Source organism: Polypterus senegalus, chromosome 2 (assembly GCF_016835505.1).
Source record: "Polypterus senegalus isolate Bchr_013 chromosome 2, ASM1683550v1, whole genome shotgun sequence".
Lineage (NCBI taxonomy): Eukaryota > Metazoa > Chordata > Cladistia > Polypteriformes > Polypteridae > Polypterus > Polypterus senegalus.
The window spans coordinates 132,288,513-132,308,987 of record NC_053155.1 but is presented as its reverse complement, the minus strand read 5'-3'; the positions used below and the strand labels follow the sequence as shown (position 1 = coordinate 132,308,987).

At 40.9% G+C, this 20,475-nt stretch overlaps 1 protein-coding gene across 1 annotated transcript in view; it reads right to left on the bottom strand.

The window, feature by feature from the left end:
• Positions 1 to 1,157: 1,157 nt before the first annotated feature.
• The window catches only part of LOC120523366 (prolactin receptor-like), a gene marked incomplete at its 3' end in the record, with an annotated part of 56,099 nt that continues 36,781 nt past the window's right edge, over positions 1,158 to 20,475 (bottom strand). Inside the window, exons 7-9 of the mRNA XM_039744628.1 lie at positions 14,428 to 14,497; positions 6,538 to 7,254; positions 1,158 to 1,172 (exon numbers count right to left, since the gene is read on the bottom strand). Of these exons, the coding sequence (XP_039600562.1) occupies positions 1,158 to 1,172; positions 6,538 to 7,254; positions 14,428 to 14,497 (802 nt within the window). The remainder of the gene's footprint in view (positions 1,173 to 6,537; positions 7,255 to 14,427; positions 14,498 to 20,475) is intronic.

Below are 20,475 nucleotides of genomic sequence, written 5' to 3'. Positions count from 1 at the left end.
ATCAACAAAAGTGACATAGTACATGTACCACAACCAGAAAATGACAATAGCGAACAGACAGAAGATAGAAGTGTCTATACGCCGATTGGAGAGGTTTCCAGAATCGTACACGCTTCATGGCACCAAGGAAATGACTCCATATTCACATCAGCCTACACTGGTGTCCAATGCTGTGCTATGGCCCTAGCAAGTGTCGTCAGAGTTGCTATTCTACCACCAAACAGATGGAACAAGGTTACTCTCGACAGCAATTTAATAGAAGGCAATGGAATGTACGAAACCATACGAATATTATCATCTGGAAACCCTATCGACCCAAACGCTTACCCAATTGATGAAACTGGATAACTATTAGTATGCAACTTTGACATCATCAAGAGAGACTTTCTCATGTTCAACAACAGCTTTAGCATTGAGTATGATGAAGATCCTCCATACGTCGGAAGTCTACAAGACAATGCTAATTGTAATACGATCGGAATGACATTGAGAGAAGCTGTTGAGACACTCTTCAGAGGTCATAGTGCCGGAATGTTGATAGCAAGCTCAAAATCATTTGGAGTGATGCACTATGACAACAAGTATTACTTCACCAATTCACACTCACACGGCACCAAAGGATCCGCGGCTACAAACGGAAGAGCTTTTGTAATCGAGTGCGATAACATCAAAGAACTCGTATGAATATGTAAGCGGGCCATGGGTTCAAGCAACACAGCATTAACAATCGACTACATCGATGTTAATCCTAAAAATGATATCATCAACATGGAAGAATGCATGGAACCATCTGTGCTATTACAAGCAGCTACTACGCAGTCCATAATACAATCTAATATCCCTTGTCACAAGAACAAGACATGGACAGATAAAGGTTTGGGGCAGCCACCCGTGCAATGTGGTATCCTGGCTGCAAAAGTCGTTTCAGCAAAATAATCAGCACTGAAGTGCATACAACTGAGTCCACAACAAGACTGAGGAAAAAGGGGAAAGGGGCAGGTTTTAAAGGGGAAGACAGGAAGTGAGGTCATATGGATCAAGCACGTGATCTTCCACCATTGGATCATAGCCGGACGTGACATCAGAGGGACTGGAGCTGGTGTGGTCAACTTCCATTGGCTCGGTCCCGGAAGTGATGTCAGGAGAGCCAGGTGGAATCCCCCGGGAATGGTCTACAGACAAGGGAGAAAAAGAGTCAGTGCACTCTGCCACACCCCGGCATGCCTCCAAACTGCCTTCACTCAAGCCCTTTAGCTGCCTCCCATGCGCACGTGTGTGACACCCTATACAAACATCTCTTATGGCACCCATTGACTGTACGCAGCCAGACGCTGAGGATGAGTTTGAAGTGTCTAGCAACTTGAACAAAATCGTACGAAAGACATGTGACAACATTGTGAATGAGGCACATGAGTTGAGAGCAGAAGAGTTCACCTGGTACTACCTCTTCCCGTATGGAATTAATGGATTGAAGGAACCACAGCGGTCAATTAAGATCACACCTCTTGACTATTTCCAATATCGAATACTCGGTAGCGATACAAGATTCCAGAGAAACGACTACCTGTTCTACACGTTCTCCTTAATCAAAGCAAAATTCAGTCATCTAACTTACTTTACAAGCGCCCACGCTTTTAGTTTCCGAGTTATGAATGCATGAACGTACTCAGAAGGGTACTTGAGGGTGCCCGGGCATCCTCTCCTCTCCGGATGAGCTCTAAATAATTTTTTAATAATTGAAAATTTTAAAAAATTTTGAAAAAGTTGATTTTGAAAATTAATAAAAGGTATGAATTTCTTTGGAAAAAATGTTTTTTTTTACTTTTTAGTACACTTTTTAAGTTAATATAAGCGTGTTTTTTTTAAAAGAAAGTTTTATATATATACAGTGGAACCTCGGTTCACGAACGTCCCGGTTCACGACCAAAAAGATCGCCAAACTTTTGCCTCGGTTCACAACCACACACTCGGTATACGAACAAGCCAGGTTCCCTTGCCTGCCTGCAAGCTGAGCTGAAAGAGAGAGAGAAAGAGAGAGAGAGAAAGGGCGAGCGAGCACGTGCCTGCTAGGGAGGTGGAGGAGGAGATTGCTTCACGTGTTTGCTGAACAAGCCAGTTTCCCTTGCGTCCTCAGTTGAGAGAGAGAGAGAAAGGGCGAGCGAGCACGTGCCTGCTGGGAAGGGGAAGGAGGAGATTGCTGCACGTGTTTGCCTGCCTATCTGTAGGCTGTAGTGCAAGCGAAAACATCCCCCTCCCCCCACAGACAGCCTGAGAGAGAAAGAGAGCTGCCATGCTTTTTCATTTAAGCAAAGCCGCTTCTTGTTCATTGTTTTCAATAAGACGTGCACTCTCTTTGTGCTCTACAGTATTTCGTGTGCTTTTGCAGTTAACTATGGCTTCTAAGCAAGTGGAGAGTTGTCAGAAGAAAGTTTTGAAGAAAATTGAAATCGAAGTAAAGAAAGAAATTACAAAAGGTGGAAAAAATGTTTACCAGTTTACTCATTTACCAATCGGAGAACCCTCGTGCTTTCAAGCAGCATAATGTAAACAAAGCCAGACTGCCAGTAATGTGGAGGGTCACAAGAACGTTCTTTTTGGAATGGCTGCATGAGGCTTTCACTCCCACCAGCTAAACAGCTAAAAGCACCAGAAACCCAAGAAATCACAAGAGAGAAACACCTGAAGGAAAACACTTCATGCCAGAACTCGTTTCATGCAAGGTTAGTTTTCTTGGTGGTTTTTGTATTACGGAGTTTTCAAAAGTTAATTTTTAGTTCATAATGCGATTTGTTGCAATGTTATTTTTCTCTTTTTTCAAATGTTCGCTTTTTTCCTTGTGCTTAAAACTCATGAAAGGTTTACAGATGGAGTTTTTCATAGCGCGATTAGGTGCGATGTTACATTTCTCTTTTCAAATGTTCGCTTTTTCCTTGTGCTTAAAACTCATTAAAAATTGTTTACATGGAGGACTTCATCGTGTGATTTGTTGCAATGTTACTTTTTTGGTTGCTTGCAGTTGGTTTTAAATGAAGTTCGGATTTGTGCGATGTTTTTTTCTGCTGTGCTTAAAACTCATTTTAAAAACATTGTTTACAGCGATCAGGCTTTAGGTTTAATAGCGTGATCTCCTGCAATCTCGCTTTCTTGTTTGCTTGTGAGTTGGTTTTGCAAGCGCTTTGGAATTTTTTCTGCTGTGCTTAAAAGTCATTTTAAAAAAAATGCTGCTTGAGCACGTGCTACAGAGAGATTAGAGAGCCGGGCAGCTGACAGGGAAGGGATTGGGGGGACGGATAGGTGTGTGTGTGTTTGTGCGCTCGCGCTACACAGAGAGAGAGCGCGTGAGCGAGCCAGCTCCTGTAGCTGATCAGGGAGCCTGGGTGTTTTGTGTCAGTGTTATTCAATGTTTTTACATTAGTTTACTATTACACTGTGGATTCTATGGTGTAATTAACTATATTTGTGCTTAATCTGTACATATTTTTACATATTTACATACAGTTTGTATGCGGTCTGAACGGATTAATTGTATTTACATACAATCCTATGGGGGAAACTGCTTCGGTTCACGACCAACTCGGTTTACGCCCAAAGTTCTGGAACGAATTATGGTCGTGAACCGAGGTTCCACTGTATATTTTATTTGCTTTATACCCTCTTTCACGATAACCTATCATCTAATAGGGGTGGGCAAAAACTTTAGATGTGTCAAAGATTTTGATCTCCGGTTTTTGATGGATCTCAAAGTTTTAGGATCCCCTGATATCTTGATGATGAGTGTGTTTCTATCTATGTGTGTCTGTCTATCTGTCTGTCTGTATATGTGTCACAGTTTCTTGAGGACAGTCTACAGCTAAAATGACTGGATGGAAAAATACCAAACTCAAAACTTAAGACTGAGATGATGATGTGCTGATTAGTTTTTGAGTCAAATTGTGCAAGAGAAAGAGGCACACTTAAACCGCAATTCTGCGATTAATTATGAATTATTTTTATCAATTACAGTGGAACCTCGGTTTACGAGTAACTTGGTTTACGAGTGTTTTGCAAGACGAGCAAAAATTTTTAATGCATTTTGAATTGATAAACGAGCGATGTCTTGCAATACGAGTAGTATGGATACACTTTGTCTGCTGAGTGTTATTTGATCACATGATGGTTCTTCTCTCTCTCCTTATCTCGCTCGCTCGCTCGCCCAGCGCATCTCTCTCTCTCTCTCTCTCTCTCTCATCTTGCTCCCCCTGCCCGTCTCTCTCGCCTAGCATGCCTCTCTCTCATCTTGCTCGCCCAGCGTGTCTCTGTCTCTCTCTCTCCTTAACTCGCTTGCTCGCCCAGCAAATCTCTCTCTCTCTCTCTCCTTATCTCGCTTGCTCGCTCGCCCAGCGCGTCTCTCTCTCTCTCTCTCTCTCTCTCCTTATCTCGCTTGCTCGCTCGCCTAGCGTGTCTCTCTCTCTCTCTCTCTCTCTCTGGCAATCGTCTCCTATTCTCCGTCTGAGTCTGTGTGCCTCACTCATATAGTCACATCTGTTTACTACAGCATTGTGACTGTGTGTGTGTGCGCTGTGAAGTGCGAGTCCCCGTCTTGCTCCCCAAAACACGAAGCTGAGTCTCAGTACTTTAACACCAGCTTTATTCAGCTTGAGACCGCAACAGCGCTGTTATTTATTGTACCGGGATCTTTATAATGTTCCTTGTATGACCCATTGACGACAGGCACTTATAGCATGTCTGCGATCTTTTTGGATGCGCTTATACGGCGAACTGCTACAGCGCTGGGAGACTGCGATTGGTTTGGGACGCTCTTCCGCATGTGGTCCCGTTGGGTGGAATCCCACATGAGTTTAGAAACTCACACCAGCCATGATTCTTTATAAAGGTAAAGTGCAGGTTAATTTGTATTATGTATTTTACTTTATATTTTGTATTAATCATTTTTATATGAATAGTTTTGGGTTGTGGAACGAATCATCTGAGTTTCCATTATTTCTTATGGGGAAATTCGCTTTGATATACGAGTGCTTTGAATTGGGAGCACGTTTCCGGAACGAATTATGCTCGCAAACCGAGGTTCCACTGTACTATCATAATAATCTATTTTCTGATCAGAACAATCAGAGTCAGAGCAGTAAATAATTGGGTAATTTGGTTCCTAGGGCACAAAGCCTACTGACGTTCATGTCTGAATTTTTTAAATTGAGGGTTATGTTGATTGGCAAATGCAAATTGTCACTGAGTGTTAATATGGTGTGTTTGTATGTGTAAGCGCGAGCAGTCCCTGTGATAGACCAGAGTCCTCTCCAAGCCTGCTTTCAGTCTTTTTCCCAATCCTGGTAAGATAGCCTTTGACTCCCACAACCCTGAAATAGATTGGGAAGGTTCCAGAACATGCCTAAACACCTAAATGTTACACCATATGTACATTTTTAACTTGTTAATATTTTAGAAACTGCCTTTAAAATGTAACCTATAAGCGTTTTTAGATGAGCTTGTACCTAACTCACGGGAGTGGAGCCCCAAATCCTCTGTAATCCACACTACGGATGTGCTGTACTATTAGGTGGAACAGTTACATTTGGAAGAATGGAAATGGAGATAAGGGAAGATTCTTAGCTTTATTTGGTGTAACACAAAAAATATTTTCTCATATGGCATAAAGAGTATAGCAATGACCCCACCAATAAAGGCAACTGATTCTCAGTACCTGCAGCAGTATTTTTGGTTGGTAAAGATAAGATCATTTTAAAAATAATAATAATAGATTTTGGATAAATGTATTAATTAAAAAAGCCTGAATGAACTCTGAATGAAATTTGTACTTGAAACATTTATATTAGGTATAGTTTAGACATAACAACTTTGTGGATTGTTCTGAAAATGAAATGTTAACATGTTTGAGTATCGGTTGTATGCATAAATGTGGTTTGCAATAAAATGGCACCCCATCTCATTACTTCATCTTTATGGCCAATGATGCCAGGATACTCTCAGATCCTCATAAGCAGGTTCAAAGAATGGTTCTTAACATTATTACCAATACTTCTTGATGAAACCACTTTCCAGCTGAGATATTCCAGTCTAATTCATACCTTCTTCACATTACATTACTAATTATTATTTCATCATGTTAGTTTTCTTTTTGTTCAGTGTTCTTCTGTATTTTGTTTTGTATAAATATGCCATCAACCACAGATAACTTCATCATTTAAGAATAAATTACATTAGCTTCTAGATGTGTAAATAAACTGACAGAACGTAAGGTGCATACGGATAATTCTTAATCACAATAATCACTTGAGTAGCTTCTTTATTTAAAGTTGAAAAATAGAAATATGAAAATAAAAATGAACGTCAGGCTGTGCGAGAATTATTTCTAATGATGTGTATCCATACTCGTAAGGACATGGAGCATTTGGAACCTGGCATGAAGGTTAGAATTGAGTTAAATAGGCAGGCTGAAATGCTCCCTGAGAGTCAGATTATAGAAACTCTTGCATCTCAGATATACCAAGGCTAGAAAAATATTTATCAAATTTACTTGACCTCCACACAGCACATCTTAGTGGGCCAGTCCTCATCTGACTCCATCGCATGAAATAAGTGTAAAGCTTCCACTGTTGTGTATTTTAAGTTCTCAGATGCCTCCTCCACAATGGAGCTGTCTGTTGCTGCCATTCTGTGTTTTCCCACATTGGGAGTACTTGTAGGACTGGATGGGACATGGTTTTGCACCAGGTACAATTCAGACTCCTGCTTCTCCTTGCTCTCTGGTTTACTAGTGGAACTCAATGGCTGTTCATGGCTTGCTAAGCAAGGAAGAAGAGAAACCGTCCCAGTGCTGCACACTGCATTAACACAGGTATATAAATCTTGATTTCCACTGTCTTTTGATAGGCAAAAAGAAATGTTGTATTGTACATCAGAACCAGAAAATGTCTTTGGATTTTGCACATTTCCAGCATTCTGACTGAGATTCTTCTCAGTGTCACTATTATTATTCAAGCTTGTTTCCATCTTCTGTTCCTCAACATAATCTGAATTTTCCAGCTTTGGTATACGTTTGGATTCTTTTTCCTGCTTTCCAACTGAAACACTTCCCAAACTATCTTTTGCACGTGCAATCTCCGGTTCACTATCAAAATCCATAGAAGTGAAGCTTTCTTCCAAGCTGATATCAAACTGCTGTTCCTCGAGATATTGTGGAGGGATATATCCAAGGAAGGAACTGAAGAAGTGATCTATTTCTTCCATATTGTTTCTCTGTAATGCAAAGAATCATGTTATATATATTGTTTTTCTTCTTAACATGTTAAGCTAGTTTGAATCTGAAATCATGCAAGAGACACACTTGCCACCCTTACTAATAACATACATAATACTTTGATATCTTGAGCTTTGACTTGCGCTTTGTGCAAAAGTTGTGTAAAATGTCACTATTACCTCATTATTACCTCTCCACTTCCTGTAATCTGAAATACTGTATGCCCCTATCTCCCTTCTTTTGCCTGCAGATTTCTCACAGCCTCTCATGTCTGTATCTGGTCCAAAATTAATCCTAAAGCTGGGACATGATGGGAGGAGCATACTTGGATTGATTAGTCATTGGAAGCCACAAGTTGGAACACAGTCCTAATTTCTATATAGAAGGATGGCCAAACGAAGCCAGCTAAACAACTTTCAGTTGCACCACATAGTGGTTTGATTGGAAACTGCAAAATGGCTGGTGTCACAATTTAAGTTTAGAGTGGCAAAACAAAAAAGAGAAATCAGAACTAAGCTCCTAGTCATTGACTTCCATAAGATGTTGTTTATTCTTTTTCATCAAATCTTTTCTATATTACAGTCAGGAAAATCTGGTCATCCTGTTGTATAGTGTGTAATTACATATGCTTTAAAGTGAATAGGATCTAGAGATGCTCATAAATAAACGAGATTCTATAGATCACTTATCAAAACACAAAAAAAACATCATCAGTAGCGGGGATGTTCACAGTCGCAGCTTTCCACATGCCTATGAGCTGCGGGATTCCAAAGAGAGAGTGAGAGAGAGAAAGAAAGAAAGAAAGCTCAAAGTTGTGACTGTGTGTGTTCGTGGCAAACATGAGTGAAAGAAAAAGTTGGCCACAATTGCTCCAACTTAACTTACTATATCCTTCACACTTATCTTGTAGGAGGCGTGATTAGCTGATGATCACTGTAGAGAATTCATATCCAAGCAAATTGATTATTTTCTGGAGACAAATGCATCCCCAGAGGCTTCTGCAGGAATACTCTGGGAAACTCTGAATGTATTTTTAACAGGACAGATTGTTTCATATCTTTTTCACAAAAATAAATTGGAAACCAAGAAGATGCCTGAGTCAATCAGTGAAATTACCAGCATAGATCTAGAATATGCCTGTTCTCCAAATGAGACACTTTATGTAAGACAGGTTTTGCAATCAGAATGTAACCTCTTGGCTACTAAAGAAAGAGAACAGATCATCTTAAAATTGCAACATCATTATTGTGAACACAGAGAGAAGGCAAATGAGATTTTAGCTAAACAACTCCACAAGCAGGAAGTCTGCAGTGCAATAACACCAATTACCAACACAGATGGAGATCATAGACCATAAAAATATAACCCACACATTTAGAAAGCACTATAAGTCCTTACATTATGCTCATTCTAAAAAAGATAAGACACAATTTAATGAGTTCTTTGACTCATTATAAATACCACAGTTAGATAATCTTAGTGCTGTGGAACATGATAAACCTCTGACATTCTCAGAATTACTAGATGCTATAAACTCACTTCAAAGTGGGAATTTAGCCGGCCCTGATGGCTACCCATTGGATTTTTATAAAATATTTTCAAATAAGTTAGCTCCACTATTATTAGCAATGTTTACAGAAGCTATAAACAACAAAATTCTTCCTCAAACTTTTTGCCAAGCATTAATTTCCATCTTTCCTAAGAAAAATAAGGACTTACTACAATGTGCATCATACAGACCAATCTCACTCCTGAATAATGATGTTAAGATACTCAACAAAGCTCTAGCCAGAAAGATTGAGAAAGTGCTTCCTTCTGTAATATCACAGGACCAAACCGGATTTATTAAAGGCAGACACAGCTTCTAATCTTCTATGTTTGTTTAATATAATATATTTACCCATTAAATCTAACAGCTTGGTGATCTTATTATCTTTGGATGCAGAAAAAAGCATTTGTCATGGTGGAATGGGACTATGTATTCACCACATTACACAAATTTGCGTTTGGCCCAAACACATGTGCATAAATCAAACTAGTCTATACTATTCTTGAAGCATCAGTTTGTATTAAAAACATTTCAAACTACTTAAACTAGAACGTGGTAGTCGACAAGAATGTCCCCTATCACCGTTGCTTTTTGCAATCACCATTGAGCCATTTGCTGTTTTCTTTTGAAATGCATCAAAAAGAAAAGGGATTTTCAGAGAAGGACATGAAAAGAAAATATCATTATATGCAGATGATATTGTACTGTATATATATATATATATGACCTGCAAATTTCCATACAAGCATTCCTAAAAGCACTAGCAGATTTTCAAAAAATATCTAAACTCAAAATGAATTTGAATGAAATTGTGCTTTTTACAGTGAACTCTGTACCACACTTTACAAGACTAGACACCTTCCCATTTATCTTAGTATATCAGTTTAAATAGGTGTAAACATCACACATATATATAAAGCTCTTTTTCAACAAAATGTAGCTGTTTTCATGGAAAAAATTAAACAAGATGTAAATAGATGGTCCACCCTCCATCTCACATTAGTAAGAAGAAACAACACTTTTAAGATAGACATGCTTCCCAAGCTTCTTTTCCTATTTCAAACCATCCCCATATACGTTAACAAATCTTTTTTTAAGAAAATAGATTCAATCATAAATTAATTTATTTGGAATTATAAACATCTCTGCATCCAATGGGTGACTCTACAATGATCTAATGCAGAAAGGAGCATGGCTCTACCTAACTTTCAATGTTATTACTACGGGGCAAATATACAGGCTTTAAAGACCTGGATACTGACACAAATCAATGAATATACACAAGCCTGGCCAGCAATAAAATTAAAATCTTGCAATACTTCTTTAAATTCCCTGCTCTGTGCCCCAGTACAAATTGTTGTCAATAATAATCCAATTGCCCTTTATTCACTCAGAAGACAGAGCCAATGTAGGAAGCACTTTAAGACAGAGAAGGTCTTATCTGTTGCACCTCTACATGAGAACCATTTTTTCTACCCTCTCAAACATACAGTACACAGTATCTAATACTTGGAAAATATCTGGGATTAAAACATTTAGAGACTCGTATATCGATGTTTTTGCATCCTACGAACAATTAAGCTTCAAATTTACAGGAACTTCTCATCAACACAATTTTTCCACTACTTTCAAGCTAGAAACTTTGCTAAACTGAAACTGCCCAATTTTCATCACCGTTCACCTATTTCTGTTCCAGAAGAAATACTGATCAGTCTTGAAGACTCAGATAGCATCTCCACAATTTATAAAAATATTTTACAGTCCATCCATTTCAAAGATCCCAGAGTACAGTGGGAAAAGGATCTCTCACTCAACATTTCAGAAAAGGAGTGGAAGGAAGTCATGCACAGAATACACTCCAGCTCCATGTGCGCAAAGCACTCAATTATTTAACCTAAAATTTTCTGTTGAGCACATTTATTTTGATTAAAACTATCCAAAATGTTTCCAGGGCAAGATTCAGCCTGTGAACGTTGCAATCAAGTTCCAGCCTCACTAGGCCACATGTTTTGGGCCTGTACCAAATTAACATCAATTTTGGATCAAAATATTTAAATGCCTGTCAGACAGCCTTGGTGTCACAATCCCTCCTAACCCAGTAACAGCTGTGTTTGGTGTTCTTCCAGATGGGCTTAAAGTGGAGAAGGACAAACAAATTGTGATTGCCTTTACTTCACTATTGGCACACAGACTTATCTTGTTCAACTGGAAGAATCCCAAACCACCACTTTTAAGTCAGTGGGTAACTGATGTCCTATACTATCTGAAATTGGAGAAAATCAAATTCTCACTCAGAAGATTTGTTAAAATTTTTTTAAATGTGGTAGGATCTGATCAATAACATTTTTGAATAATCTTCTATATTGAAGAAAAGGACACTCTTACTTCCTTGCTGCTTCAAAGATTTGCTTTGTTGGCTGTCTCTCTTCTCTTTCTATCTTCTGGGTTTTGTTAAGTTTAATTTGATTGTATGGATTGCTATCTGCTTTTAATGAAAAATAATAAAATAAAAATAATAAAAAAAGAATTGCCCCATATGGCAGCAACTTTATTTCAAGAAAATCCAAAATTGAAATTTTTATTATTGTGCATTTTTATTAGGTTTGTGTTTTGTATATTTCATTTTTGTATGTCCATTCTTCTACTATGTTCCATGTTTTTTGTGGTTGGCTCCCCAGATGAGGGGGCACCTGTCCATCTCCATCTTGTGACTGTCCCCAATCATATAAAGCCTGAGCAAACACACAGTCCCCTGCAGTACATTGCATTTACTTGGTGTTGGTGAGTTCTCTGTGACTTTGCTGTGCTTTCTTTGATTAACTGGGATTTGACCTCTTTCACTCTGTTTTTCATCTCTCTCTCTCTTTGGATTTGGATTATAAGACTTGGTTGCTACTGGATTGACTATTTTTGAAGGTAACTCATTCTGTGTCTTTTGTGCTTCTCCGAGCTTCTTCTGTGACAGAGCATGTTGGAGATAAATCGTTTATTTTAAAAAGGTTCTTTTTATGCCCTTTGTCATTCAAGCCAAAGACTGATGAACCCTTAATCTTGTGGGGCTTCTTGCAAAATGTTTTTGGGAGTTTTTTGCTAAGGAGCTCCCTAGTTCATGACATTTGAGACTCAGTTTGAAATAAAAGCAAATGTTCTACCTTCTCTTAATCAGATTTTGAACTGTTAACAGAGCATACTACTTCAGAACACAATGAGTGCTGAAAGCATATGATCCACTGCAAAATACCTTTACCACTGGTACTTAACTGCTCAATGACTGATCTTTAATGGCTCATCAGATATAAAATACATTCTCATTTATGTTTCATTTAAGAATCACCTTTGTCATAGAGGTTTCTCCTAAATTCCTTAACAGAAATGGCTTCAGATAAAATGAAGACATGAGATACAACTGAGGTAAAAGAGTTGAAATTTAAGAATCTGGTTTGAAAATCATATTATAAATCATGAGATCTGTTTCAAGTCCTGCTTTAACTCTTTATATTTTTTATTTATATTAGGGGGCTCTGCCCCATGCTCTCTTCGCTCTCCCACCCCCAGGTTTGATTTACCGGATATGCAATTTAATGAGTTTGTTATTTTCATGGGAATTGTTACATATGCATTATTTTCACTTTTATTTTAAAACTTTTGTAAAAACAATATTTGTCCTTTATTTCTGGCCCCGGGCATGTTTAAATCTCTGTCTCGCAGGATGTATAACGCTGCTCATGTTGTGAAGGGGCTGCGGCTGAACGCACGCTAAGGAGATGCGGTTGGATCAGCTGCTGTCTTTTGCTGCTGCTGGTGAGCTGCATGTTCTGCTTATCGCACTGCGCATCGATCATTTAAAAGCCTGTACAGCAGCTGTCCTTTTGCCACTTCGCGTCTCTGTCACTCGTGTTTTGAAGGGGGGGGGGTAGGAAGGCTGAACGCACGCTAAGAAGTAGCGGTTGGATCATCTGCTGGCTTGCTGCAGCTGCTGCTGGTGAGCTGTGTGTTCTGCTTGTTGCTTGTCGTTGTTTTAAGAGCTGGGAGCACATGAAGTGTGTGTGCCAAAAGCATTCCAACAACTGCTAGGTCCGTGTTTAATTGTTTGTAAGTAGGGCGAGATGTGCAAAAGTCACTGTCTCAAGGGTTTTGCTTCCTAAGGTTGTAATGTCTAGTCTCGTGAGTCGTCATTAGTATCTCTTCAAAACGATCAGGTCTTCGCTCATACCCCACCCCTCCCCTTGGTGACGCATTACGCTCCTGCCACTTTGCGTCTCTCCCGCACCCATTGTGAAGGGGGGGGAGCTGAACACAAGCTAAGGAGATGCAGACGGATCAGCTACTGGCTTTGTACTGCTGCTACCAAGGTGCATGTTCGGCTTGTCACGTGTGCGTTGATCATTTAAAAGCCTGTACAGCAGCTGTACTTCTGTCTCACTGTATTGTCTTGTGTGACGTTAAAGTGTCTCTCGCAGAACGTCAAATTGTCTTCTGAGAAGATCACGTTTCGTCTCCCTGCCTGGATTTTTTTTTTATAATAGAGAGATTTGGACTGAAGCCTTTATCCAAGGTGATTTACAACATTTGAGATACAATCAGTTACCCTTCTTTTATTTCTCCAGTTGGAACACATGCAGATAAAAGTGACTTGCTCACGGTCACACAGTGTCAGTAGCAGAAGGATTTCAACCCAGAGTCTCAGGGGTTGAAGTCCAAAGTCTTAACCACTGCACCACACTGTCTGCTTTTTCTTCTAGAATGAGTGTGATCTAACTGGAGCATAGCATTATAAATTAGAGAAATTCTCAATTGTAAAAAAATATGTCAAGGAACTAAAAAAAAACAATCTGAGCCCACTGTGTATCTTTGCTGAGATTTCTGCTGATACTCCAGAGAAGACACTTGTGAAAATACTATATTTTTACTATAGTATATTTTTTGTCAGGAGAAAAATCTGAAAAACATAAGACAAAAGAAAATGTCTCCACTTTATTTCTTTCTGATCTCATTGTTGTCTAGGAGAAACCAAAAAGTTATTAAGGAGATCTCTTGTTTGATTTTTCATTCTTATGGGAATGTTCCTGGTTTCAAAATACTGAAGATTACTAAACGTTGATGGTGTCATTTGAGATGCACGTTATACCTTGTGGGTCACATAATGGACCAAGTTGGCTTTGAACCTATGTGGTCCACGGAGTCTAACTATAGATAATGTCTCCTTATCATATCTTCAGGAAAAAATTTAAAAAATGAAACAACATAGACTCCACCACTCTACAGACATTTTTCAAGATAATAAGCAAGGGTGAAAATTTAAATTTTAAACTAATCATTCCCATAAAGGTTTACATCTCCAAGTTACAAAATCAAAATGAGCTATAAAATATATTTAGCAGTGTAAATTGTGATATGGGAGAAAGAGGATATCCTGAGGATAAATACATTAAAACATTTTTAATACTACCAAAATGATCCTGTTGTATGTTATACAGAACAGAATTTTACAAATCATACTTCTGGGAGGAAGAAACATATTTCTTTTAAATCAAAACTTAGAATATGGTCTCAGGCCAGAAGTGTTTAAGTCTGCCTTGATCTTTTTAAAGAGTTAAAAGCACAGAGCTAATTTTGAACATACCTTCAAAAGAAGTGGATCAATCCCACTGATTCTTGGTTTAGGAACTGAAGGTAAGACAAAGGCTTTAATCCTACCAGAAAAAAAAAATCAAAGGATAATATTAAAGGTTTCCCCAGTAAAAAATGCTGATTTTTGTATCAGCCATATAATTATCATACCAGTGTTGGTGTAGTAATTGCCCTCAAAAGCTCTAGTAATTATTGAAATTCCACAATCCTCTAAATGCTGTTTCAAGCCATTTCAAACACTGAAGCAGCTACAAAACTCACATAACCTTATTAAAGCCCAGAGATAAAGCTATCATTCAGATCTCCTTTCCAGTCACGGAGATGAAACACTGTATGTAACAGAGACCTCTTCAAATGTATGCCATGAATGCCACAAAATCAGCTCATTATGAGAACTTTTGTAATGACTGAAAAACTTTTATTACATTAAAAAATAAATCTTTCAAATAAATAATAATAAATGAATCCCACACTTTTTTCAAAGCCGTTCAGGGACATTTGACACCTCAAAGGAAAAGACCAAACAAGTAAGTTAACATAAGAAGAAAACAGATGTCAAGTACAGGGATTAACAAAAATGAGCAGGGAATGCAGAGTGATATGGTCAACCAGAATATCTGATTCAAATACCAAAACTAGTTCCACTTAGGAATACCTTTCCTGGATTCTGACTTTTGTATATTTGTTCAGGTACATTTGTTCATTACATCTACAGAGAGCCATGCAGTTTAGGAAATGAAAATAAGTATGTTCATTAACTTGAAACATTTCCAATAGCAAGACGCTAAACATAAAGTGAAATTAAAATGGAATTGTTCTGCCCAAAAAGTGCACAAGCACAACAGAGTTAGAAGCAACCAGTACCAGAAGATGATGCATACTCAGAATGAAAGTGTGCATTGGTAACTGTCTCCTAGTTAAGTTTAGGGCACATTTCAAAATTCTCCTTATAAAACATATAAAGTCTTAACTGGTCAATGTCCTGCTTACTGTACTTACCTGAACTTATTATTATTTACAAACCAGAGCTCATGTTAACATCTCAAGATGCTGGTCTGCTTATGATTCAAAGGATTAATAAAATAACAGTAAGAGGTCAAGCGTTTAGTTACAGGGCCTGTAAACTGTGGAATGGTCTGCCTGCTACTATAAGAGATGCCCCTTCAGTCTCAGCTTTCAGATCCCGACTAAAGACTCACTACCTTAGTTTTGCACACCCTGACTAGAATGCTGGTTAGCTGTGCATACTTCACGTCTGTTGTTTGTCATTAGTAATAAAATATAAGTAATATGATATTAATCAACTGTTACTCTTCTTTTCTCTTCTCTATACCCTCATGTGGCACTTGGTGCCACTGCTATACTGCCAAGTTGTTTACCTGCCTGTGGAAAAGTCATCTCAGATAAAAGAGTACAGTACTAGAATCACAGAAAGGTAGAAGGGTCCTTTTATCAGATTGGCTGACCCCGCACTGACTCAGCTGTAAAATGGCCAATAGGTGGGAGGCAGCTTACAGACAAAGGTCTACATGACGCTGTGTATGGCTTGTGTATGGCTTGTCTCTGGCTCCATTTCTGCAATCTGGCTGTTGTTCTACAATTAGCTGATGGCCAGCTATTGTTGTTTTTCATTTATGGTAATTATTTTCAACTTTATTTTTGATGTTCTTGAACAAATCAGTAATCTCATATGTGGTAGTTCTGTATTTAGTGAATGGTATGATCTATTCTGGCATTTTGCTTTGAAAGTTGTCATGGCACTTATATGCCTGCAATTTGTGAGGAGTGCTGTACAAGAACAAAGGAGGCATTGATAGATCGGTCATCTAGCTCTATGAAGAGGATGATTTGTGTTGTGTTTTGTTTATAGTATTTACCCCATTTGTAGACATCCATTGCACACCCAACCTCCCTGGAAATAGATATCTCTCTGAATTGCCTTTCCCAAGATTTCTTCCATTTATTTTCACCCTACAAGTTTTTGTTGGGAGTTTTTTTTCTTCTCCTCTTAGAAAGTCAAAACAGGGTCTGTTGAAGCCCATTGAAACATTCACTTTGTGATTTGAGCTATAAATGAAGTAAATAGCTGTTGTTGTTGTTGTAAAAAGCCAGAAGTCGGAATGTCACAAAAAGACCTAACCCAAAACACTAAACATAAGCTGTAGTTAAGATACTTTACCAAAGATTCGTAACCCAGGCAGGCTTCACACATTATACACTTCATGTCTACATTTTGTCAGTTATTACTAAAACATGAAAAACATTTCTGTTTTAACGATGTGTCATTTTGCTTGACTTCTCACTCTATACAACTCTAAACAGCTGACACGCAGGTAAACAGACTTGAGCTGAGAAAACTGTGTGGGTTGGGGGGATGTGATAGCAGACTGCTTGCTGTTTGCTGCTTATCAACACATTTAAAGGACAAAAGACGCTGATGGAGAGGTGAGAAGCGTTTTAAGGTGGGATGGATGTACGCGTTTTTTTGTAGGCTTTGGTAATTCTAGTGTTAAACTCCTTCCCAAAGTCATTTTCCATAAAGCCCAGAATTACTATGAAATCAAGTGTGGGTCTATAAATTCTCCTGGCAGTTTCTGACACCAGTTTACCCCTGCATCTTTCACATCCTTTAAAGTTACAAGTTTCTTAGGCAGTTCCTGGGTTGCCTTACCTAAAAGGGCCACACCATCCTACTCTATTTACTCAGAGAACATGTGATGCATTCTGATAGGCTAGAGGAAAACAAATTGACTCTGGTGAATCCTGCCTGCCTTTCCCACTTGAGGGGGTAGGAGGGCTTCAAGGCTGATTTTAGAGTTCACACTAAATTCCTAAGTCCACTTTTAAGTCTGAGGTCTTATATTATTAAGCTTTATTGTTAGTGCTGCAGTTTGTAAAGTTATCAACAATTGTAAACAATACATGTGGGTTGCAGTATTTCTGTTTTCAGTGAATCTTTAAAATTCATAAGTAATTTTACCAACATCTTAAACACAGAGATGAATAGCTACTTTACTGATGCTGTATAATCATAATTAAAACTAAAAGAAGCCTTTGTTAATGGTCTTGTTGCATTTTAGTAAATGAGTATGTGATAAGAGGTCTGTGGCGAAGTGCTATTTAAATAAATAATCAAGTACACTAGCATGCAGGCTCCAAGTGTGTGCCACTTCAAGGCTGATTGAGGTGCTTGGCTGATCGCGCATTCATGTACTAATGAGAGCGGGTCAGTCAGATTCTTCATTCTCTCCTCGGAGTAGGTGAAGGACAGAACCTGAACCCAATCAGGGCTATATACACAACAGGGTCAAAAAGACAAGTTGAGGTCAGATCATAAAAAATCAAAAGGATTGGAAGAAGAAAGAGATAGGATGGTGAGAAGCCTGTCTGGTAAAGAATGGAGGTAGGTGGTTGGAAGTATGCCCCAGGAAGTAAGCAATAAGCCTGCGTGTGAATGTTGGGTCCGGAGAAGGCACGCTCCTTAAAACAATGCAGAGAAGAAGGAGTTGCCCTGTCATGCAATCCCTCCCTGCTGATGCTGATGGCGTGGCTGAAAGAGATGTGAGTGGTGTTCAGCAGGGAGTCCTACAGTCAAGCAGTAGGAACCCGAAAACAGATTAATTGGTTGACTGTACCTGTCAGCGGGCGTCTCCTCATACTGCAAGATCCTGATGGGATAAGCTGAGGAGATGCCAGGTTTTAGAAAGAGGCATCAGGGCTTGTGTCTTCTTTTAGAAGAAGAAATTTGTCTGGGATTTTAACCTTGTTTTTAATGAATATTTATTTTTTGATTATTAATTGAATATTTTAACCTCTTCATGACACATTTGTTTTAATATATTTTTTATTTATTGATAACCTTTTTTTGAAACACTGCACTTTTGGAATGCTGCTTGTCTGGTTGGTTTTAATAAAAACACATCACACATTTGCAGCACACATTTAGTGACTGTGAGTGTGTCCTCATTTGTCCAACTCACCCGTGGTATGTTATTGACAGTACTGGGATCAAGAGGCTTCCAGAAGCAAATAGGATCATGGACCCAACCTGTAGAAATGGTGGTAGTGGTTGGATGAGCCAGTGGCAGTGAGGAACAAAAATTTAAGAAGAAACAGAAAGAGGGACAGGTGCATATCCAAGCCTTAAGAGGACTTTTTAGAACTAATGATTATTAGTCTATTTAATTAGATAATTAGACTATTTATTTAATGCTGATTTTATTGTCTTTTAGAGTTTTTATTCTTTTAATGTACTGTTTTAGAAAGGGGGCTGGGGTTTTGCTTTGTTGTGGGGTTTGTTTTTGTTGCTTTTATTGTTTTAGTGCAGTGTTAGGGCCATACCATAGACTTTGGCTACCAGTTTGTGAACGCTGGCCCGGCACAGACAGGCGGACATCAATTTGTCACCCATCACACTGTTTATTTACACTATTTACAAATACAGAAGTCCAGTGCACACTCCACGAACCCCAGTGCCTCTTGCACTGATTCCCCAAAGTCCAGGGCCCACAGTCTCTTTGCCTTCCTGGCCGCCTCCCGTCCTCTCTCTCCAGTTCAGTCTTTCTGCCTCCCGACTTCCACCACCGACTGGAGGAGGCGGCCCCTTTTATGGGGAGCCGGATGGGCTCCAGCTGCTTCCCGGCACTTAACAGCGGCCACACCCCTGTGTGGCGGAAGTGCACCGTGCACCCGGAAGCCATCTGTGTCTGCGGTCGTCTTCCCCGGCACTTCCTGGTGTGGCGGAAGTGCGGGCTCCCGGAATAAACAGTCCTGGCGGTGGCCACGGGTCCCTACCAGGCTGGGCTTCAAGCCCTGTACCGAGGCCCCTGTCTAACCAGGACGGACGCCCCCTCGTTCTGGAGGAGGCACACGCCCTCCTCCGGTCCTCCAGGTGTCCCGGCGGGCTCCATCTCCGGCCGAGGGCCACGGGATGAACCGGCATCGGCGCCGCCTGGCGGTAACCACGGGCCCCTACAGGGTAGGGGCTTCCATGCCCTCGACCCGTGGCTCCCAATAGAACCAGGACGGACGCCTCGCGGTCTGGAGGAGGCACAAGCCCTCCTCACATCCTCCTGGGTGTCCCGCCGGGCTCCAGCCCGGCCGGGCGGCCACAGTGCCCACCGCTAGCGAGGACACGTGGGTCGAGCGGCACAACCGAAGGGCAGCACGTCCCGGTGAGGGTCCTACTATGCCCCCAGGGTCCAACACGGCACCCTGGGACATCCGTCTTCGGCACCCCGCCCGGCAAGCGCGCCCTGTGGTCTGCGCCGCTCGCCCCCGCAGTTCCCGCAGTTGGGACACTTGGCCTCTCGGCGTGGAGCCCTCCCAGCGGAGCGCCCGTTTCAGGAGGGCAGGTCCCTGGCGGCGCCGTCCCCAGCACTCGTCGGGGCTTCGGGCCTGTGGAAAAGGAAAGAGGGCCAGAAGCACTGCCAGGACACTCAGCCCGAGTGCCCTGCCGGTCTCCGTACCGCAGTGCTCCTGCCCCCCTCCGACAGCCCCTGACTTGCCTGCTGAAGTCCTCCGTCGCGGGTTCCATGCCCGTCCGCCTGTTGTCCGCGGCACGCTCGCAGGCGGCTCGCCCAGCCGCCAGGGATCTCCTCTGCCCGCACAGAGGACGGCCCTTCTCGGGCGCGCACCCAGCGCCGCGCCCCTCTCCCTATCGGAGGAACCGGCATTCACCCGCCGGTTCCTCCTTCTTCTCTGGGCGCAGCTGGCGGTCTGGGTCTGAGCACAGCAAAAGCTCAAATCCAGCCCGTCTGCGTCCAGGCAAGCGACAGGAGACAGCTGCAGGCTTGAAGCGCAGGCGCTAGGACCCAGGGCACTCAGCAGCCCGATCCTACCAGCCCTTGCGTGTTGAGCTCCTCGCCGCTAGCCGTCTGCACCGCCGCATCCGCTGTTGGGAGGTCGCCTACTCGGAGCCGGTCGTCCCGTGATCGGTCACGGCCATGTTCGGCGAACCTCCCCACTTGCTTTACGGGGACGGTAATACTCACCACCCCGCCGTGTTCTGCCGGCCTCCGGTTCCAGCGCCGCGCCGATC